This window comes from Cariama cristata, unplaced genomic scaffold (assembly GCF_000690535.1).
Source record: "Cariama cristata isolate BGI_N322 unplaced genomic scaffold, ASM69053v1 scaffold15356, whole genome shotgun sequence".
NCBI classification, from domain to species: Eukaryota; Metazoa; Chordata; class Aves; order Cariamiformes; family Cariamidae; genus Cariama; species Cariama cristata.
This window is the reverse complement of record NW_009621686.1, coordinates 11,157-31,658: the sequence shown is the minus strand read 5'-3', so window position 1 is coordinate 31,658 and position 20,502 is coordinate 11,157. Positions and strand designations below refer to the sequence as shown.

Here is a 20,502-nt window from a genome sequence, read left to right as displayed (position 1 = left end):
TACACCATGAGTTCGTGACAGCACTGGGAACAAAACCCAGCTCTTGCGGTTTGAGCTCCCTGCCTTAACCACAAGGCTGCATTTCCTCCTGGTAAATGGCTATTTTATACAATAAGTGCTAAATGAAGCTCATTTTTCATTCCCTGATTACACTCTGGGGTTTAAGAATTGGCATTGCCTCCCAACGCTCTTTGGCTTCCCCTCTCAGCACCCCGACAGCAGAAAGCTTGCGGGAGAGCCCATGTGCCAGCAGGGCCATCGCAGCAGCCTGGCTTTTGTCTCTGAGGGCTCTGCTGGAGACGATCGAGGGGTAAGGAGATGGAGGGGGGATCTGCACCATAAAGGATCCCTTATCCCTTCTAGCCAGCTCCTGTGCAAGCCCAAGACCCATGGCAGCAGCAGATCCCTTACCTTTCGTGGATGACATTGCTGATGGGAGGCAGCCAGTAGATGCTGAGGGAGTTCTGCGTCTGCCCCGTGACCATGGGAGGGATCGGGATGGGTGCGGGCTTCTTGCTCTGGCCCCAGCGCTGGTACACCAGGTCCAGGTAGCAATGCATCCGAGCCACTTGGTTGGGGGTAAAGGTGTTGGTGCAGTCATCATCTGAGGGAAGAGAGACCAGGCTGAGGGATGGGTCAGCAGGGCACGGCAGCATCCACCCTTCCTGATCTCCAAACTCTTGTTTTGAGGACCTCTAAGGAGACCCCAGCGTGTGGTGGCCCTCCCACCAGGACTTTCTGGTGTCGTATGTCCCCAGAGCCACAAGATGGCACTGCCTCAGCACCGCCACGTCCTGCACTTGCTCAAGGCCAGCTCACACCAGCCCTGACGCCTGGGCAGTGCCACCATCCTCATGGGATGGGCAGTGGGTCGGGTCAGCAGAGGGGGACAGGACTGCCCTTCAGGCTTTGGTCCTCTGCGGCACGCCTTTGGAGACCAAGCCAAAAGGGCTCTACTCGAGGGTGAAAAATTATAATAGTAGTAGTAGTAGTAGTAATAAACAGTAGTCATCATAAAGTTGCTTCAGGACTGGAGACTGAAGGCACACGGCCGTGCAGACAAGAACGGCCTTGATGCATGTCCAGTGACAGACGGGCAGGGAAGGATGGAGAGAAACAGCCTGCACCAAGAAAGGGACTAAGAAGCTACCGCCAGCACAGGGTGCAGCCTGCCACATCCCAACGCACCAGGAGGGACCACCTCCGTTAGGGAAGGAGGGAAGGGACTATCCATGGAGGCAGAAGGGAGAGACACCCAAGTTTCTAGGGAAGGTGACTCCTTACAGTTTCTAACGATGGTCACTCATTACCTGTGTAACTCATGTAGTTGTTGAAGGGTGTTCCTGTGAAATGCATCTGGCCGCAGGTGTCATTGGTAGGGTCTGGATCCCGACAGAGTTTACTCTTTGGGGTGGGGGCAGTGTCGGCACAGAGGTCTCCCGTCTCCATAGACGGAGTTGTCTCCCTGCAGGGATCGTCACAAGATTCCCGCTCGCTCACTCCCTTAAAGACATGGTACAGTCCCAGGACATGTCCCACTTCATGGATCATGGTGTTCGTGTGGCCGTGCATACCATAATAAGCAGGGTTGAGGACAACTCCACCTAGAATTGCAAGTACAGAGAATATCAGCCAGAGAAAGAGATAGCCAGCAGCCGCTGTCACTCACCTGTGCTAGGTAAAACTCCTCTCATTGTGCTCCTAGGTCACCAGTGAGGTGCCAGATGGAGACCTGAAGATGGATGTATTCATCCTCTTGTGGGATGGGAAGAGGGCTCCTTTGCCCTCTTGGAGTGGAATGGGGTGAGTGCTTTTTCTTCCCCTTCTGATCACACCACTCCCCCCAACATCTTCAATCGTTTCAGCTACCGTTTCTCTCTCTGTTTTTCTGCTTGTCTATAATTCAGTGTCTGCTTTGGTTCACGCTTACAACTCCAAATGAGGTTTGGAGCCAGGGCACCAAACCAAAACCTGCTGTCAGTTTACAGGGATAATCTTTTCAACCAGAGGATAGAAGACCTTCCCTAGCCTAGGCAGGTGGTTAAAGCATGCCAGCTCCCACGAGGTGCCTCGCAAAGTCCTGACACGCTTGGCTGTGCCAACTAGAAGCCACCTTCAGCACAAATCCATGTGAAGATTCAAATGCACTGCCTCTGGTCCTTACTGAGAAAACATCCAATGATCTATTGCTTCAACCTCCAAACTAGACTCTAAGGAGTAAACTAAAACTCTCATGAGGTGCTGTTGCAACCCACTAAGCTTCTATCACAAACCTGACCCAAATTCACTGTGTATTTTACAGTGGGATTCCCCAAAACGCAGCTTCTGAAGATCCCTTCCTCCCCTTCAGAGGTGTTTGCGTGTGGGCAAAGTGCACCAAGTGAACCAGGTGAGAACCCCCCACCCATCATAGTCCTCCTCCTCTTCACCAAGGCACCCCAGCCCCTTGACTCAAGGGGATACAAAGGGGCAGGTCGTTTCCAAGCCAGTTTGGTGCAGGTTCAACTGTCAATGATGCCAGCTCATGGGTACAGACTAAGTCCCCCAGAAACAGTCCAGAGCTGCCACCTCATACTGACAGCAACAGCATGCAGCTGGATGGGACCCACACTGATCTTGCTCTAAGCTGCCGCTTGGCTGCCTGACAAGGTGCTTTCTCCTCTCCTGCCCACCCACCTGTGATGGAAAGAGCAAGGATCAATGATGCTGAGGAAAGGCAGGCGGAGCAGAGCCTTCCTTTTGCTCACTGCCAGCATCTCCAGCTCCTGACCTGGGATGCACACCCTGTACTGACAACTCTGTATCACATCTGCTGGGAAACTGTCCACAGAGGATGGTCAAGAATAAAACTTACCTGTCTTCTCTGTCCTCCTTTTATTTCTTTATTCTGCCCAAATGAAAATCTCTTTGGAAGCTCTGCATTTTTCGCCCTGCTTTGAGGCTTTTCATTGGCCATTTCCTCCCCTTTCCTCTTCTCATTTCCTCGCTCCATCCACTTTTCCACGCTGCCTTGCGGCGGAGGAGCAAGGGCTGGGCAACATCAGCAAGATGAGGGGGCAAAAAGCAGAGCCTAGCAAGTGCCCAGGCTGACTCCAGGCAATACCTCTATGGCATGGGAGGCTGTTTTTACCCAACTACTTTTAACCCAGACAGCTTGGATGGCAGTGCAGTGAATAGTTGGCTCCTGCACAGCTTGCTCCTCCTTTGCAGGACCCTGGAGGATTTACCGTGCCAGCTACCTCACAGCAGAGCCTCTGCTACTGCATTTCTGCTGCTCTTTGCTGCCTCTGCCAGCAAAGTTAAAATTGGCAGAGGGCCACCGTGTGATCCTGCCTCCAGTCACAGCATAGCCTGCTTGAAATCTGCTCCTGGATCAGCTCCGTGCGCTACTGGACTAACTCATGTCCTCAAGCACAGGGCATTCCTTCCAAGAGAGGGCTTTCTTCAGATCACCGTGTCCCTGGCAGGACACCAGCAGGTCTGACTCCTCTGATGGAGCCATGCTGGGTGAACACTGGGTTCGGGCTGGAAAGGAACCTTCAGAGATGCCCTGAACAATTCTCTTGAGCCCAACAGGGTTGCAAGAGGGTGAAGAAATAAGGGTTGCATATCCTACAGAGCATCCTGCATGTGTGGCTCAGGGAAGGGCTGAGAGACACCACTGACCTGTCAAGTGGCACTGCGTCTTAGCTAAAAATTCATGTTTGTTGTTCTTCCTCCCCACAGCGTGGATCTTATGCCCCGGGCAGCTTGGCTTGAGGCAAAGGATAGGTCACAAAGTAGCTGCATTCCCTTTCTCCCCAGCTGTAAAACACCAGAACAGAGGACTTTGTATCCCATCAGTCAGCTCTTGACCCTTTAGTTGACTGGAGATGGGCCACAAGAAGGTACAGACATTGAAAAATCCGTTTTGTGGATTCATGTTGTGTCCTGTCAATCATTAGGTTTTTGCAAGCCATCCCCCTCTCAGTTACCACATTGGTAAATGCTACAGATAGCAAAGGGCATCCCATTGATGGAGAACCCAGTGGGCACATAAAAAAAAAGCTGTTTCTTATTTTAATCAAAACAGGACATGAGAGAACAGAAAGAAAAGGCATCTCTGCAGCCAAACCCAAGCCTGAGCAAGGCAGGGGGCTGCCTGCCCAAAGGTCTGAAAGAAGGCATGTACATGCAGAAAGAAAAGAGTGTTCATAAACAAATAAATGAGATGTGAAAGCCCTGCACACATCCTGCAGCGCTAAACACAAGGAACGGGTCTGAGCACCAGGGGCACGGGAGGCCCTTTGACCAAGCAGCCCTCCTCCCAGTAGAAACCTCATTGTCGGGGAATAAATGGGATTCCAGTACAAGGAGGGAGAAAACTGTCACAGGGGAGGGATGCCCAAGGCTGGGATACCCTGTCCTTCCTCCGCCTCTCTGCTGGCTTCCTCTATCCCATTCCTTCCCCACACTCCACAAGGGCGATCGTATTTTCAGTACTTTTTTTTTTTACAGCTAATTAGATGGCAGGATTAGAACCAGCATGAGAACTCTGCTTTCCTTCCAGAACATCCCTGTCCCTCCATTCCCTATCCCCACAACTCCCTGATGAGCTGGGAGAGCTCCCAGCTTTGGACCAGGAAGTTGTATTTCCCCTCTGCAGGGTCCTGGTTGTGAAGCCAAGATGTGGAAGTGTTCGTAACATCCTGACAAGACCAGCCTCCCTACTCCCTCCTCTGCAGATCAGGCTTGCTTTCTCATCTCTGCCTCTTCCTGCCCTGAGAGATGGGCTAAATCGGGTTTTAAGTGAACTCTCCCTCTCACGCCTGCAATCTGGCCCAAGCAGGTCAACCACAACGAAGCTAAAAGCTTCAACGTCATGTCCCCGTGACATCAAGGGGGTCCAGCACTCCAAGGCAAGTGAACCAGCGTCTTCTTTGGACTTGTTCACCCAACTGAGGCCAGGCAGTTGGAAAGCTTCAGGTCTGGCCTCACAACATCCTCTCCCTCCAAACCAGACCTACCAGCTACAGCTGCAGAGCTGGTCATGTCCTCAAGATCAAGCCTCAACCCTACTCAAGCAACAAGAGAAGCCCAGTCCATCAGTACAGTGAATGATTAGCACTGGTGTGGACCTCACTTCACCTTCATTCACACGTTGCCTTGAAAGCTCCCAGTCCCAGGACGTTGCCCTACTTCTAGCCATGATCAATGGCAACGCTGAAAGACTCTGGTTCAAGCCAGCCCCCAAGAAGCCAACTTGTTCCTGAGTCAGGGCTGTTGTAGAGAACACATGCTCAAGTGAGCAGGGGATCTTTAAGGAGCAAACCACAAAGCTGAACCTGTATCACAGGGCCAGTCCTCCCCAAACACTGAGTCACGGCAATTAATGGAACAAACGCATGACGGTTAGTCAGACAGGAAGATGGCCATTGCTTAAGATACCTTTGATGGAACGGCTGGCCCTCCGTCAGGATCCACTGACCTCAGCCAGATATATGAGCTGGCCTCAGCTTATATAACTGCAGAAGGTATTTATAACATCAAATATTCGCAGCTCCCTTGCCTTTCAACCATATTTATGCAAATACAGTTCACATGCAGCTACACATGAAGTTTAAAGCGTCTGCACTATTACATTGCTGGGCTTTTTGAGGCAAGGCTTTCCACTGCGGAAAGCTAAGTTTTTTTAAAGGACAGGAGTCCTTTGACTCCTTGTGTTTTGTAGTTAAAAAGATTTACTTCTAAGTTCTCAGAAAATTCATTCCAGACTCCAAGCAAGAACTCTGAGTTTGAAAGGAACTCACTGTGATGAGGGTGGAAAGACTGAGACAGACAGCATGGTTGGAGGAGCGGTGCAAACAGACCTGAGATCTTCTACCTCTGCCACTAGCTAGCTGCAAGTTGTCTCTGTCTAGGAGCTCCACAGCAGCTGAAATACTGCCTATAGAAGTGCCGTAGATGAGTTCATCCTCTGCAAGTCAGTAATTCTCTCTTATACTTCAATGACTGTAGTTGCTGTTGGTTGGTACTAACACTGGTCTAAAATGGTGAACAATCCCTAAACTTTCAGGAAGGCTGCCTGAAATTCAGATTTACTCAGGAAAATAATCTGGAGGAGAGCAATAGATCTGTAAGGAACGGTCACTTAATTCCCCGTAGCCCAAAATAAGCATGGGTGAAGGGAAGGGGATGAAAAACAAAGTTCACTGAAGACTTCCAGAAAGTGAAGAGCACCTCCTCACAGGAAGGTGAGGAGCACCCTCTTGAAAGACACACTCAAAGGTCATGAAAGAATGGTTTCTAAGGAGTTCAAAGTCCAGACAGCAGATTAAAAAACATCTAGAGAAGAACTGACGGAGAACAGTTTGGAAACAGTATGTTTAGTGAGCTTTGGGATGAGAGAAAGTGTTACAATAGAAGAAGGGAAGACAGCTGGAAAGAAAAACGTCTCATGGTACTTCTCTTGACAGCATCTAAGAAAGTCCGGTTCAGAGAAAAACAAAGCAAAATCTGACCAAGAGTCTCTGGAGTCAAAAGGCAGGTTAGCCTCTGTGAGAAGTCAAGTCAAACTCAAGGAACCAATTGGTTTCAGGAGGAGAACCAAAGCATGAGAGAGTCTGTATGTATGTAGGGCAAAATCAGCTGGCATTTCTGCTCCATGGGAGCTGACAGTGGCACGGGGGGGAGCAGGGCCTGTGTGCTGACCTTAATATTTTAAGGATTTGTCAGGATAGACAGGAGATGAGCAAGATTCAGTGCAAGAGAAGGAGTCTGTCTTCATGGAGACAGACCCCTCTCTTCTGTAAAGACCTGTCTCCATCCCTGGTCACTGTTAGGTCCTTAAAGCTCAGGAATTTTTCCTAAACTGCTGTTCACTCCTCCCAAGGTTTTGTTTGCTCTTTGCTCACTGCTTTAACTTCACATCTCCTCAGATTCTCCACTAGCCTCTTGTGAGAGGTTTTGTCAAAAGCCATATACTGTTGACCTGCTCAGTCCGAAGTTTCTTCTCTGCTGGACAATAATATACATTGTGCATGGTACAAAACACTTGATGATGTGGTGGAGCCTACTGTTCGCAGAGAACAGAGTCCACCACCCGCCCTCCCAAGCTCATTAAACCTAAACCCAAGGACAGCCTTGAACCAAAGTCTTCAGTCTGTGCCAGAGACTCAAAGAAGTTCAGATCCAGCTTCATACTTCACAGCTCTGGCACCAAAGCCAAGACAACACCCCTTTCCCCCTAAACCTCCACGGTAAAACTCTCATCCAACATTTCCAGATGGTGCCACTTCTTGTGTTCCTGGCTGGACACAAACTCGTGAGACTGGAGCTAAATGCAGGCTTTCGACAAGACCAGTCACCCTGACTACCCCTCCATACAACTCCTTGCGAGCCCTCGGGAGGGGTCTGAAGAGAACATGTGTGGCTGAAGCACTTGCTGTAGTAAGATGATTGTCAAGCTGAGCCTTGGAAGTGATTTCTGGAAGCTGAAGGAATAAATTTCATGGAGATTTGCCTTCCTCAACAAGTAACTGTAGCAATGTGCTATTGAAAAAACAGTCCTGAAACTCATTGAGGGAGGGAAACTGGCAAAAAAGAACTTTAAAACAGGTCTTTAACAGCAGCATAAAATTTTTAAGGGTTGAACACCACGCACTTGTAAAAGCAGAAGGTCTAGGTCTGCTGCACAGGTGTCAGGAGTAATTATTTCCAGTTACTTATTGGGAAACACTTTAGATGTTTTGACTGCAAAGTGTAAAGGGCTTTGCCAGAAAACTCTGACATTGAAGAGGTGGAGGGAGAGGCAGGAAAAAGAGAGACAGAAGAAATAGGAGAAAACACAAAATGCATTTACACTCTAGTGAAGCAGTTGCCATTTTGACTGTTTTGTAGCCTTCCAGGGCTGATGACCTGAAGGGTCTGCCTTGAATCCACTGAAGCCGAGGAGAACCTTGCTTCCATCAGGTAGTAAGTCAAGTTATAAAAACATGGTTTAATTTGATTGTCATCCTCACATTTGCAGCTGGATTCAGAAGCGGCCAGTGCTCACTGGCTGGCCAGCTCTGGAGTCGCTCAAATCTGGAGTCTCGCCTCTGAAATCACCGACACTCCTGGTTTATTTGTTCGTTGTTACATACCGCAAAGTGAAGTTCACCCCTTCCAGGGTCCTGGAAGACAGACCTGGAAGGTCCCAGAGAAGCCAAATGCAAGTCTAAACCCCTCTCCAGAGCCTGCACTGATGGTGAACCTGCAGCTCTCCCCAAGCTCTCTGTCCCACTGTCTTGCTGCCTTCACCATTAAAAGTTTCTCATACAATCTGGAAGTCCCTTGTCAGGATGTAACCCCACCACCTTATCCACATGGACACAGGGAACAGGTACCTCCTTTCCTTACAGCAGCAGCTACCGGTACACCCAAAGCCTGTTACCATGACCTTCACATTAAACATCCTCAACGTTGAACCAAACCATGGCTGTCTCTTTTTACCAAGTCAAACAAAAGACAGGAAAGCCAACAACCCTGAGACCCTATGAGTGGGATAGTTTACTTACCCAAGTGAGTAAGGGCCTCTTTATCCCATGGCCAAGTGGCAGCACCAGCCAACTCTTCCCTCACTGAACTGGCGAAGTAGACGTTGAGGAAGTGGGTGCTGTTCAGCTGCAGTGCCTCCTTCAGCTCCTTCACGCTCATGTACGCCCTGCAAGGACAAGGGAAAGGAGATAGTCAGCGTAGACTTCAATGGAGCAAAGAGGAAAAGCAGAAGCCACTCATAGATATCCTGGAAAGGGTGCGGTAGACCTGGAGATTCTATCCTCAACTCTGAAATCAACTGCGTTTGGTAAAGGGTGGCAGAGTTCAGCCACTTTCAACAGGACGTCCCACGACACTACAAATTCTGCTCTGTAAGGTCCAAGTTTTGCTAGTCACGGGTTTGAGTGGGAGGCAGTCATGCAAACCTGAAGAAGTTTTGCTAATTACAGTAGCTTTGTTGATGAGTTCTACTCTTAGAGAAGGTTTTCCGACAATGGGGATAAGAGGAGACCCTGGAGAATACGATAAAAGGAGACAAAATGGGAGGAGAAACAATGAGAGAAGAAGGGAAATGCAGGTCAGCCCTGCTAGGGAAAAGAGAAGAGGTTTCGGCATCAGCAAAGTGGAGTTTGGGGTGTGTGTGGGGGGAGAAAATTTTCCTCAACATGTGAGGAAAGAGAAATGAATCCAGAACTTCAGCTGATTCCAACAAGGGTTTTCAGGGGTTGTCCCTGATACAGGTCAGGGCAGCAATGGACCTCAAACCTTATTCCTGGGAGGAGAGAGGGTTTGCCAAGAAGTCTCTTCTCAAATCTTCTCTAGTCTGGCTGGAGAAGCTCACAACCGTGGCCCTCTGCTCTATCCTTTTCCCCAGGACAACCGGTACGCCAGAGCTGGCAGTGCATGGTAAGAACAAGGGGTCCCTGCAGAGCACAGGCACATAAGACACCAAGAAACACGCTACCTCACCCCCATCCCTGTGCATTTTGTACAGAAGAGCATGAGCAAAAGGTATCTCAGAATTTGCTCCGAGAAATCTCTCTTCCAGCTCTGCTCAAAAACAGACCTTGGAGAAGAGTGCTGCCTGGGTCCTCCAAGCACTGAGCCAACATCAGGACCCTCTTCACATGAATCTGTCTCTCTGCATGTGGTCTGAATCCTCTCTGAGAGGAGGTCTGGGATGTCTGCAGGAGCCAGGGCAGGGAAGCACAGGAGCTCCCAAAATAAGCTTAATGGGGAGAGAGGGACATCTCTGGAGACAGATCCACTGAGAGGCATGTTTAGTGGGGAAAGCCTCCTGACAACACTGCTGGCTGTCTCTCCTCCCATCTCCAGAGCTGGGAATAAAGAGTTGCAGGAGCAGAAAAAATACTGGAATGGGGATATCCAAGACATCCGTTTTTAAATGGCACAGGAAGGTAATGGGCTGGGAGAGGTGGGTAGGCAATAGACGTTGCAGCAGAGCAGTAACACCCATGGGTATGTCTGGGTGCCCACAAAATGATCCTCACAGTGTGTCACGTCTCTCAGGACTCGGAGGAAAAAAACAAACCCAGCAGTCAGGAAATTTAGGTTCCGCTTTCCCCTCCACGTGGTTGTTTCTGCACAGGTCACAGGTCTATATTGCATTCACCGGTACACCAACAGTCCCAGCATTGATCTTTAGGGAGTTCATGTCCTCAGCCGTGTGAAACAATCAGGATCTAACTTAATAATAACAACAATAATTCCAATAATAATAATAATAGCAGTGGGATTGTAGGGCCTCGGGCTCTGCTGCAAATGCCAGATAATATTTTAAATCAAGTACTATCATTTCCACCATCAGTGCCGTTAACCTCATGGGCTGAGACAGGATTAGGACAGGTAGCCCTGGAAGACATTACCTCTAAGTATCTAAGACTTGCCTGTAAGTCTTCAAAATCTGAGGACCCTGACCCACGGTTTGCGAAGCCATTAATTTAAGAGAATTTAAGCAGGGAAAAAAACTCATGGAAAAGCTTCAAATACATCACTGTGGAATGATGATGGAAATGCACCATTGTGGAAATATGTCGTAAGAATGACTAAACCGGCAGCATAAGGCCAACAGCAACAGTAAGGTGGTGGAAAGCATTTCACTTATTCCCACGCTTCCAGGAGCAATTGGCATCTTTGAGCTGCACAGAGAGATTGGGAAGGGAATGCAATCATTTCTTTACACTGGACTAGCCATGAAGGCACACCGGCTATATTTGAACGAGCAGTTTTTACAAAAGTGGTGTCCATTACTGCATTCCTGACCGCATTCAGTTATGGAAGGATGGACAAAAAGCTGAGCACGGGCTAAGGGGAAAAAGGCATTTTCTAACCCAAGATGTGAAGTGAGAAGGGAAACCAACGAGAGATGTGCAAATACATGTCTGAGATGGCAAGATCCCTCGTCAAGTTATTATACCAACAGACTTGTTTAGAAAGAGAGAGGTTGCTACAGCAAATGGAAGAGAAGGAGGAAAAAGTGAAAAAATAGAGGAACAGGGTTCCAGAAGTAGACTAGAGCAGGATGGCAGGTGGAGCAGAGCTCGGTAAAGCCAAGGGCCACTTCCCTGGATGTGAAATAGCAGAGACTTTCAGAAGCCCTTGCTGATTTGGGAGGTGTCAGATAATCAGGATCTGTTGACTAACCAGTCAGTCACAATAGGTCATCCCAGGATGGAGACATCTCACCCACCTTCCCAGCAACAAAGCAGCTCTGAAACTTCTGTTACTTGAGAAAATCTTGGCTGGACTATATGGCAGCATTTAATGGTGAGATGAGATGACCAGCTTGTCTTCACTAGGCCCCAAGATCTCCCACCACAAAGCAGCATTCCCAGAACACTTTCCTCAGCCACATCAGCTTGCGGAGAGAAAACTCTCCCAACCGGAAACGACAAATTAGGAGAACATGATTTCTTCTCTGTGATGTCTCGCCTGAGCATCCCAGACACGCGCCACGCTGACGCCATCCCTTCAACCCAACCAAGACGGGAGCAGGCCGGGAGGAATAGATAGGGAGAAGAATAAATAAACCTGAAGGACATATTTGTGGCATGACTCGGAAGGAAGAGAAGCAAAAATTTCATAGAAATAGAGCATAAGGGGGGGGAAGGGGGAGAAAAAGACTCCTTCACGCACCAGAGCTGCTTGGGGTACACAGCTTTAAAAATAACATTGATTCCTGAACTATGATATCTTGGAAAAATAGCCCCAAACCCTTCCAAGCTGTCCAAATTCCGAGAGCTGACATCAGCCCTATTCAGAGGGATATTCCCGCCGCCTCTCTTCTGGAGACATGATGTTTTTCTGGCTGTCGCCTGCTGTTCCCTTGACACTAGCAACATTTTTTGTCAACCCTTAATTATAAATAACAGTAATTTCCTCCATTGAGAGATTTGGATGGTTCAGGGCTGTGCCAGAGATAGAGGGAGCAGTTCCAGCACCAAGAGATGCTCAGATGAGTTGGATGGACAAGGAGAAGAAAGGACCCCAGTTTCACCCATTACGGCATGGAAAGCACAAATATCCTACCAGCGTCCCCAAAGACATAAGCAAGACCAAAACAACTCTGGAATGGGCAACTCTGATTCCCCTCAATCCACATTTCCCACTGGCATCCTTAGCTTAGACAAGGAGCATGTAACTGGCGTCTTCGCCTGGTTGCTCACTGCCAAGGTTATGCTCTCCCTCCTCTCTTCAGCGCTTCTGTGACTTTCCCCAGGGGGAAGGCAGAGCAGCCTTTGGTCTCCACAAACAGCCTAAATGACAGCCCTCTCCTCTGCTCCTCAAATAGCTTCCCAATGCCTACAAGACCAAAGTATTCCAAACTAGATGGTATTTACAGCAAGGTGGGCACTGCAACCTAACACAGACCCACAAGGAAGGCTAGAAGGACACACGAAGGTACAGCTATCAGCTGAGGAGCACAAAAGACCCAATCCCAAAGAACAGGGCAGAGGATAGAAGAGAGACAGAGAAGGGCCATCAGGTTTGCCAAATTCAAAGTAAGTGTCTTTTCAAGAGCATCCAAAACTCATTGGTGAACAGCTAGCTGTGTGGTAATACCATCTTGACCTGGAGAGTATTTGCACCCCTCAGAGAGTGGAGCTTACAAGAAGAGTATATGCAAGAATAGAGCGAGATTAGGGATGGGAGGGTGATGGACTGTCACTGTTAGAAATGGGAATGGGCATGGGCATGAACACAGTCTGGAATTATGGTATTTGAGTGAATGAGTCCAGATATGATGGTCTCCCTCATGACAGGTGCTCACCTGTGACACCGTTGACTTCTGCTGAACAACACTAGCTGACAGTCAGACTCTAAGGCAGGCTTCGGCACCACACTGCCTACTGCTTTACTTGTGAGACTCATGGTTGACAGAAAGGAAGATGAAGAATAAGCAGCGCAGTGGAGCCACACTGACGCTTGTGTGGTCCTGGTGCTGGGTCAGGAGCACATGGCTCAGTATGGGACATAACGATGCGCTGTCATTGCGTGACATTTCCTGCTACTGAAAAAAGGAAGGGAAGATGAAGTCCAGCAGCTTCAGTAACTGTGTCACCACAGAACAGTAGAATCAGAGACTCATAACTGTGGACGGAGAGGATCTCCACACGTCACCTACTCTGACCTCCTTGTTCAAAACAGGTCTAATTAAATCAGGTTGCTCAAGGCCAAGTCCAGCTGAGGCCTGAACAGTTACATGGACAGAGGTTTCCCAACCTCTCTTGGCAACCTATTCTAGTATTTAGCCACCCTCATGGTAACAAAAATTCCTGATGTCTAATCCAAATTTCTCGTGTTCCAAATTGTGTCCATTGCTTCCCAGCCTCTGTCTTCTTGGAGTCCTGCTCCATCTTCTCTGTGTCACCTCATCATATCAAATGGGAAAGCCATCAAACGACTATAGCTTTGCATGGAAAACTATTACTGCACTAGACCTTACCACACTAAGGTCTGAAGACCCAAAGCTTCCTTTCTGAGCAGCTGAAAAAAAACACACTCCATCCATGATCCCAGGCCTCCCTGGAGAGCCCTCACATCCCTTTCTCCTGCTTTTCCTTGGACAATTTTGTCCTAACCCATGGGGGAGAGTGCATCTTTCTACTCATGGTTGTAAGTTAGGCTCTGGGCTGGCTTGATCAAAGGAGAAGACTTGGCATACTCTAGAGAGACAGAGCTATTTCTGCTTTTCCCGGCAGCTATTTCTGGTAGCAACAGGACTACTGCTGGTGCACAGGTGGGAGAGAGGAGAGATGCTGCTAATCTATGGGGCAGTAGAATGGACAATCAAGCTGTAACACAAGCCTGATGTGGCTTAAGGCGGGAGAAGAGGAGCAAGAGTGGCACTTTTTAATGACAGTCACATCATAACAGGAAGCCTTGGAGCCATGAAAGTGGCCATGACCACCGAAAGGCAAAAGATGTCACTTCTGAATGGAAAGCAAGGCCAGCACGTACCCCACGCTGTACCGTAAATCAAACTGAATTCTCTGGGTACTGCAAAGGATATAGTATGTAATGCCACAGGAATTCCACTGCAATTCAAAAATAGGAGTCTTTTCCCTGTAGACATTTCAGAAGGGATGTGGGAGTGGGGTTGGGTGGAAGCTGTCCAAGTGCCCTCCATGGACAGCTGGAAAATACTTGAGACCCAGCCAGCTCCAGCTAACCATGCAGCCTAATGAAGTCACAGGGGATTCCTGGCTCTGCTTTCATGTCCTTCACCCACCGCAAGGAAATTCCTCATCCTACTCCCCACAAGCAGGAAGGTTCCCTTTTCCCCCAAACTTCTGCTTGACAAACAAGGAATCCCTCAGACTTCCCAGGAACAAGACCAGCCTTGCCAATAACATTTTTGGTGTGTGGACAACACATTCTCCCAAGGCTGCAAGGGGTTAACACTGTTGCTGTGTGTAACAGCAACCTTGCTTCTGAGGCAGCAGCCACGGAGTCCAAGAGCCACAACTCAAGCCGTGAAGACAGGTGCTGAATCAAGTGGCATGACTATTTTTGAAGAGCATACTCTCTTAACTCTTCATCTTGTCAGTGGAGATGCTCCTCCAGATGGTAAGCCAAAGTGGATGTATTTCGATTCACCCACCAAAGGACTCCTCTCCATGGTGACTCTTTAGAGGGGGTCTAAATAGATTATCCTCCAGACTTGGGCCCTCTGCTTGCATGCATGAATCCTCCTTGATAGGATTTGTGAACCCTCATCCCTGTTCTCATCACATGAATTCCCAGAGGATGCTCAGCCTTGCCTCCCTTCTGCCCTGCCGCAGGCAGACAAAGCCCACTACCACACCATAAACAGAACATAGTACCATCTTGTCACAGCACACAAGCTAAGACGGGTTACTTGGTCTGCCTCCAGATGACACTGATGGTGGTTCTCACAACTGCAGCTGCCTCACGCTCTGGGTTTACCTGCCCTGAAATCTCTGGCATGAACGTGGCTGGGGGAATGCTGTATTTTTAGGCAAAAGCTTAAATCCTTCTGTACTTGTTAAGACTACTTGCATTCCCATGACCATGGTCTAGGAGCTCCGACTCCAGTCCAGCACTACGCTGGTATGCCAGAAACAGCATTGCCAGCATCATGACAACTTGACAAGGCAGCAACATCCAAATGACTCTTGTCTGGACAGGCTTTGGTAATATAGCCAAACACAAAACACATGCAAGAGGTGAAGGGAAGGCTGAGGAACAGCCAGACATTCCCCTGGGATTGAGGAGAACACTGCTGGAATACTACACCCCCGTAGTCCTCAGGAGTCTCCCATCAACTTCACTGGGTGCTGGACTCCAGCCAAAAAGCATTTGGGTACACGAGGGATGAGGGCATCACAGACCTTTTGCACAGGCCTGGAAAAACCCACCTCTGAGGCGCTGACAGCACGAGCAGAAGGACAGCCTAGGCAGCAGTCATCCCTGGCAGCACTGCTTAAGAGACAGTTTAAAATTTGCATGAGTGGCTGAGTACCAAGATGTCAACGAGGGCAACAGGGCAAAACACTCCTACATGAGGGCCTTCAGGATCAGGGGTTTCCCTTACGCATGAGCAATTCCTGTTGGATTCAGAGGTAACCCTCAATCTCCATGTGGGAGGTGGATTTGGCTTTGGGACTTAAGCACTGGCAGATGCTGCAGGGTCAGAGAGTTGTGCTGGCAAAGCTGCAGACAGGATCAAAAAAACAAGTTGTGGTTTGAGGCCGTGACCCTTCCATATAGATTTTCTGGGGAAAGGGACCAAGAAGGCTGCAGATCACCAGCACACAGCAGGCAAGCTCCCAGTCTCATCGGGTGGTAGTACACAACTTCTTGAGGTCAGATTTGGGAAAGACAGACAATAACATCAGTGTTAGACCAGAAAGCCCTGCAGGGCATTTTGCCCTGAGATGGGCTGAAGAATAAGTGCTGTTAACAATGGCATGGCCCAGATATTCCTGGAAGTGTTTGCTGAAAAGTTATTCACTAAATCATCATTGAACCAACCAAAGGCAATGCTATTTTAGACCTAGTTTTGTTAAGCAGCATAGAAATTATGGAAGAGCTGATGAGAGAAGGAAAACTTGGCCTGAACTAATAATGAGTTGATTCAGGTTAACTTAAATGGAGGGATGAATGTAAGTCTTGAACTAAGAATTGAAAACCAGGAGTGACCAGTAGACACCACTGCACCCGAGATGCCAGGGAGAACAGGGTGAAACGGGAATTCCCTGAAATCAAGTAGACTGCAGTGAAAACAAAGAGTAAAAGACCCTTTTAGAAATAAAAAGAGTGAAGGAAGGAAGGAGCAGATCTGCTGAGCAGGGAAGGTAGAGCTGAAGCTCAGCATAATTGAGATGCATCCCTGGATAAAACTGATGTACGGTCTCCACCTTTATTCAGAATTGTGAGGCAGAATTCAAGTTCCCTTCCAGTGGGGTGCAACAAGACTAAAGGCACGGTACTAGAGCAGAGCTCAGGATAAAAGAAAAAAAAAAAGGTGGCAGCAGTTGGATTGGGCTGAAGTGCCATTTGGACTGGGTGGGAGGGACGATGACCTGCTGGGGAGGTGGCAGAGCGCCCCAACTCTGAAAGGGGTGAGTTGTAGGCATACAGACCAAGGGGCAAAAAGCAGGAGGGAAGACTGCAGAAATAGAAATGTTCATAGATAAACAAAACTGAGTGGATGCGATACATCTGCAGCAAGAGCCTTGGGAAATGCCACCCTGAATCCAGAAGGACTGACGGTAGGGCATATGGCTGGAGAACAGCTCATATGATACATGCAGTTAGGCCTACAGGGGTGAACAAAGATCATAATGAGACAGGCTGATCTGGTTGTCCTCTCTGACAGACCTTAAACCCACCTGAAAATTTCAGCAGACTTTCAGGTATAAAGGTCTCCATGTTACTACTTTCACCCTCCTACTCCATCTTAAAAAAAAAAAAAAAATAGAAAATGCTTAAATACAGGGACTGATGTAGATGTGATCACCTGAAGGTCAGTGAAGGACATGTCATGCCCTCTCTGGGCAAACTCTGAATACACTACCAGGAGTGCCAAATTTTTAACCAGCTGCCTGCACCTACAGATCCCAGACTCTGCCAGCACGAACACAGGGAAGGGCACACTGCACTTGCTGGCTTTTCTCTTGGGAAGCAACAGCTGGGCATCAAGGACTCATCTTTGCCTCTGACACCACGCCAGGGCACCTGGCTTTAGGAAACCCACGCCAATTCCATCCCACCAGCCTGCTCAGAGACTGTTTGCTCTTCTGCTGCATGGCAGTTTCCTCTCTGGATCTTGTTATAGATCCGTTGACAGCTTACGTGCAGGGCAAGGGAGCATGGACCAGTTTTAAGGCTGGTTGCACATGGCACACTGGTACTCATGTTTTGGGGGTGGCACTGAGGATGGTCCCCCATTAGCTTGTGTTGAATACATGAGAATAAACCTCAGGAGACTTTTCCCCCCAGCCATGCTCTTGCAGCGTGGCAGGCACCCTCAGGACACTCATGCCAATGGCTGCACACCCCCCAGCAGATCTTCTGACCTCCCCTTCCAACGCTGCCTTCAGATACAGCCTCCTCTTGTGGCTTCTCACTGGAGGCTTTCCTAAATTTGAGGCTTCTCTTGGAGGATGCTAAAGCATCTGCATCACCAGCCCCCAGGATTTCTGACCAGTGTTGCAGGAGTGGGGAGTTCCCTCCACCGCTCCTCTGAAGGGACAGGGATGTTCAGTGGCTCTTCCTTCGGCACAGATTAATCATACGTGCATCAGATAACACTGATTTCTTTACATGTTCACTCTCAGACCACGGCTGGCTTACCACCTCACTCAGCTGCTAGCTGCCACGCACATGATGGGCACCATGGCCTGCCTGATGGCATCTTAACGTGGTCCTGCTGGGAATTCCAGCCCATCCCCATGTGCCTCCGTAGGTTTCCTGGCTATAACTGAGGTGCCACCAGCCCTACAACTTCTTAGGAGCAGGTGAGGTTTTTGAGAACTGCTCGTTTGGACCCACGCATCAGCATTTCAGTTTCCAAAAAAATCCAATGGCTGTGGCTACTCAATAGACCTATAGTCTCTCCTGAGCTCCTGGAGGAGTCAGTCCTGCACTGCAGAAAGCACCAGGACCAGCCATCAAGAATCCCAAAGGGTCAAAGGGTCCCGGAGCCTGACACAGAAGCCATTAGATTACGAACCCAGGAGAAAGTCCCACATTTGCTCTATGGATAGATGTCTACACTCTCCCCCAGGGACAGGAACCCACATGTTCCCCTTTGCCTGCCTCAAATTAAATTCCTTTAAGAAGGAAGAAACCAATTCACAAAATTGCCTCCTCCATTCCCAGCCTAAATACCATCCAACGTCACCGCGTTGCTGGATAGGAAGGGGCACCTTTCTGCAGTGGCCTCATGGAGGAGGCACTGAGACATGGCCCCATAGCACAGACATCATCCCCCAGCAAGCAAGGGCTTGGAGAGGTGAGAGGACAGCAGGAAGAGGAGTGTTGGGTCTGGATCAGGCACACGCAGGAGAGGAATCCAGGGCTGCGGTGAAGCTGACCGAAGGAGGCACAAAAGGAGACAGACAAGGGAAGCATGGCCTCTGGCTTGGCAGGGACTACCTGACCTCTCCTGCAAGGGGGCATGGTAGCTTTTGGCCAACGCCGGCAGCCAGCCTGCGTCCTAAGAGTTGTTGGTGTCTGGCAGAGACAGTAAGCGGCAAAACCCTAATAAGAAAGGACAGCTGGATCGCAACGCTCCCTCCTGCGCTTCTCTGCTGAGTCAAGATGGGGGAGTCAGGGCTGGGACCTCTTTCTTCTATGCTGCTGTTCCCCCATCCCCGGTGCCTCCCCTGAAAACTGGAGGCCTCCCTCAGAGGAGGCAACAGCCACATGGATGGGTCCCAGCCCTTTGGGTCACCTCCTGAGGGGGACCCTCCAGAGCCACAACCTCCCATCACCAGTGCTCAGCAAGGGCAAGCAGGGTCTCTGCTCCGTGGAACCATGCATGGGAAGAGCCATCAGCAACAGTGCGGTGGGAACATCCACTCTTCCCCCCAACATCGTCAAGACCCTGGTCACCAGCCTTCCATCTCTTGAGCGACTTCTCACCCCGAGGCAACCTGCAGGAATCCCCTGCAGTCCCACCACATTCACACCTCAGCAGCCTGGTTTAAGGTCCACCACAACACCAGCAGCCCCAAAGGGCTTCCTTTCCAGGGCAGAGAGACAAGGACTTCATCTTTGCAAGGTCATCTTCCCAACAGCTTTCCTCTTACAACCTCAGAAATGTGACATCCCTGTATAATTCAACATGGAAAACCCTGTGCCACCAAGAACAGACCTACAAATTCAGCATCTGTTACAGTACTTCAGCCCTAAAGCATCGTTTGCTTCTGCCAAACAACCAAAGCCTGTACACACTTGAAAGTTAATACAAATTATGTCCCCAAAAGCTCCCACAAGAGGCTGGTTTTGAGCTTGTGTTACCACTACCGATTCATCCCATGAGTCTTCCTTTTTTACCCCCTCAGGGAAGACAAATCCGTGCAAGTCCCATAAACTTCCTGGCTTATGTGACAATTCTTGTGTTGCTTAAGCATAATGGGCCATCAACTTTCCCCTGGGATAAGTTTGTCCTGGCAATCTGCGTTTTAGTGCTCTGCATCTTGGGGGAGTTGATAGCATTTGGGGTTTATTTTAATGGGAGTCGGTAGCCATGATCAATTGTAAAAGCACTATTTCCACAGAAATGGGTATTTAATAGATTTTTGAAAATGCTGGTTATTGACCCAATGGGCCTTAATGGCTTAAAAACCATCTGATTGTAGTATGTGAGAGTAAATGCGTATGATTTTCAAATGCATACTGGAATAGGTAGTAAAAACCCTTTTAAATTGAAGGGACCTGGTCAATAGGGAGTTTCCATTTGCTTGTTCGGTGTTTCTATGAGAGTGAATCATGGCCACCCCTTCCTCTGAAAAGCTTACTATTTCCTCACGGGTGAGATCATCTTAAAACACGCGACCCATCTGAGACACATCAAGGTGCGGGGATGTCTAATGAAAGACCAGTCAGCGATGCAGAGTCAAGCTTTCAGAGTGGCTGGGCTCCCAGCTGCTCTCGCAGTGGGAGCAGAGGACGCATGGACCACCCTCATCCTCCGTGGACGATGTACCCCCATTGCTCCCAGGGAGAGCTCCATGGGAGCTGAAAAGCCGCATGTGCCTTAGACTCCTGGGTTTAAACTCAACCTACAGGCTCCCACTTGATGATGCTACAGTGAAATTCCCAGGCAGAAATCTGGGCTTAACACATACCAAAAACATCAATGGGAGTGAACTCCAAAGGAATGTACTAATTACTAAGATGTAATCCTGGAAACAACGAACAGACTAAACCCTGATATCTAATTCAGGGTGTCTGCAAACAGTGACCGAAGCCCCCCCCCCCCCCCCCCCC

General features: G+C 49.1%; 1 protein-coding gene across 1 annotated transcript in view; it reads right to left on the bottom strand.

Moving 5' to 3' along the window:
• The window catches only part of LOC104163172 (pappalysin-2-like), a gene marked incomplete at its 5' end in the record, with an annotated part of 58,879 nt that overhangs the window by 27,229 nt on the left and 11,148 nt on the right, over nt 1-20,502 (bottom strand). Inside the window, 3 exon segments of the mRNA XM_009702079.1 lie at nt 412-604; nt 1,311-1,604; nt 8,538-8,683. Of these exon segments, the coding sequence (XP_009700381.1) occupies nt 412-604; nt 1,311-1,604; nt 8,538-8,683 (633 nt within the window).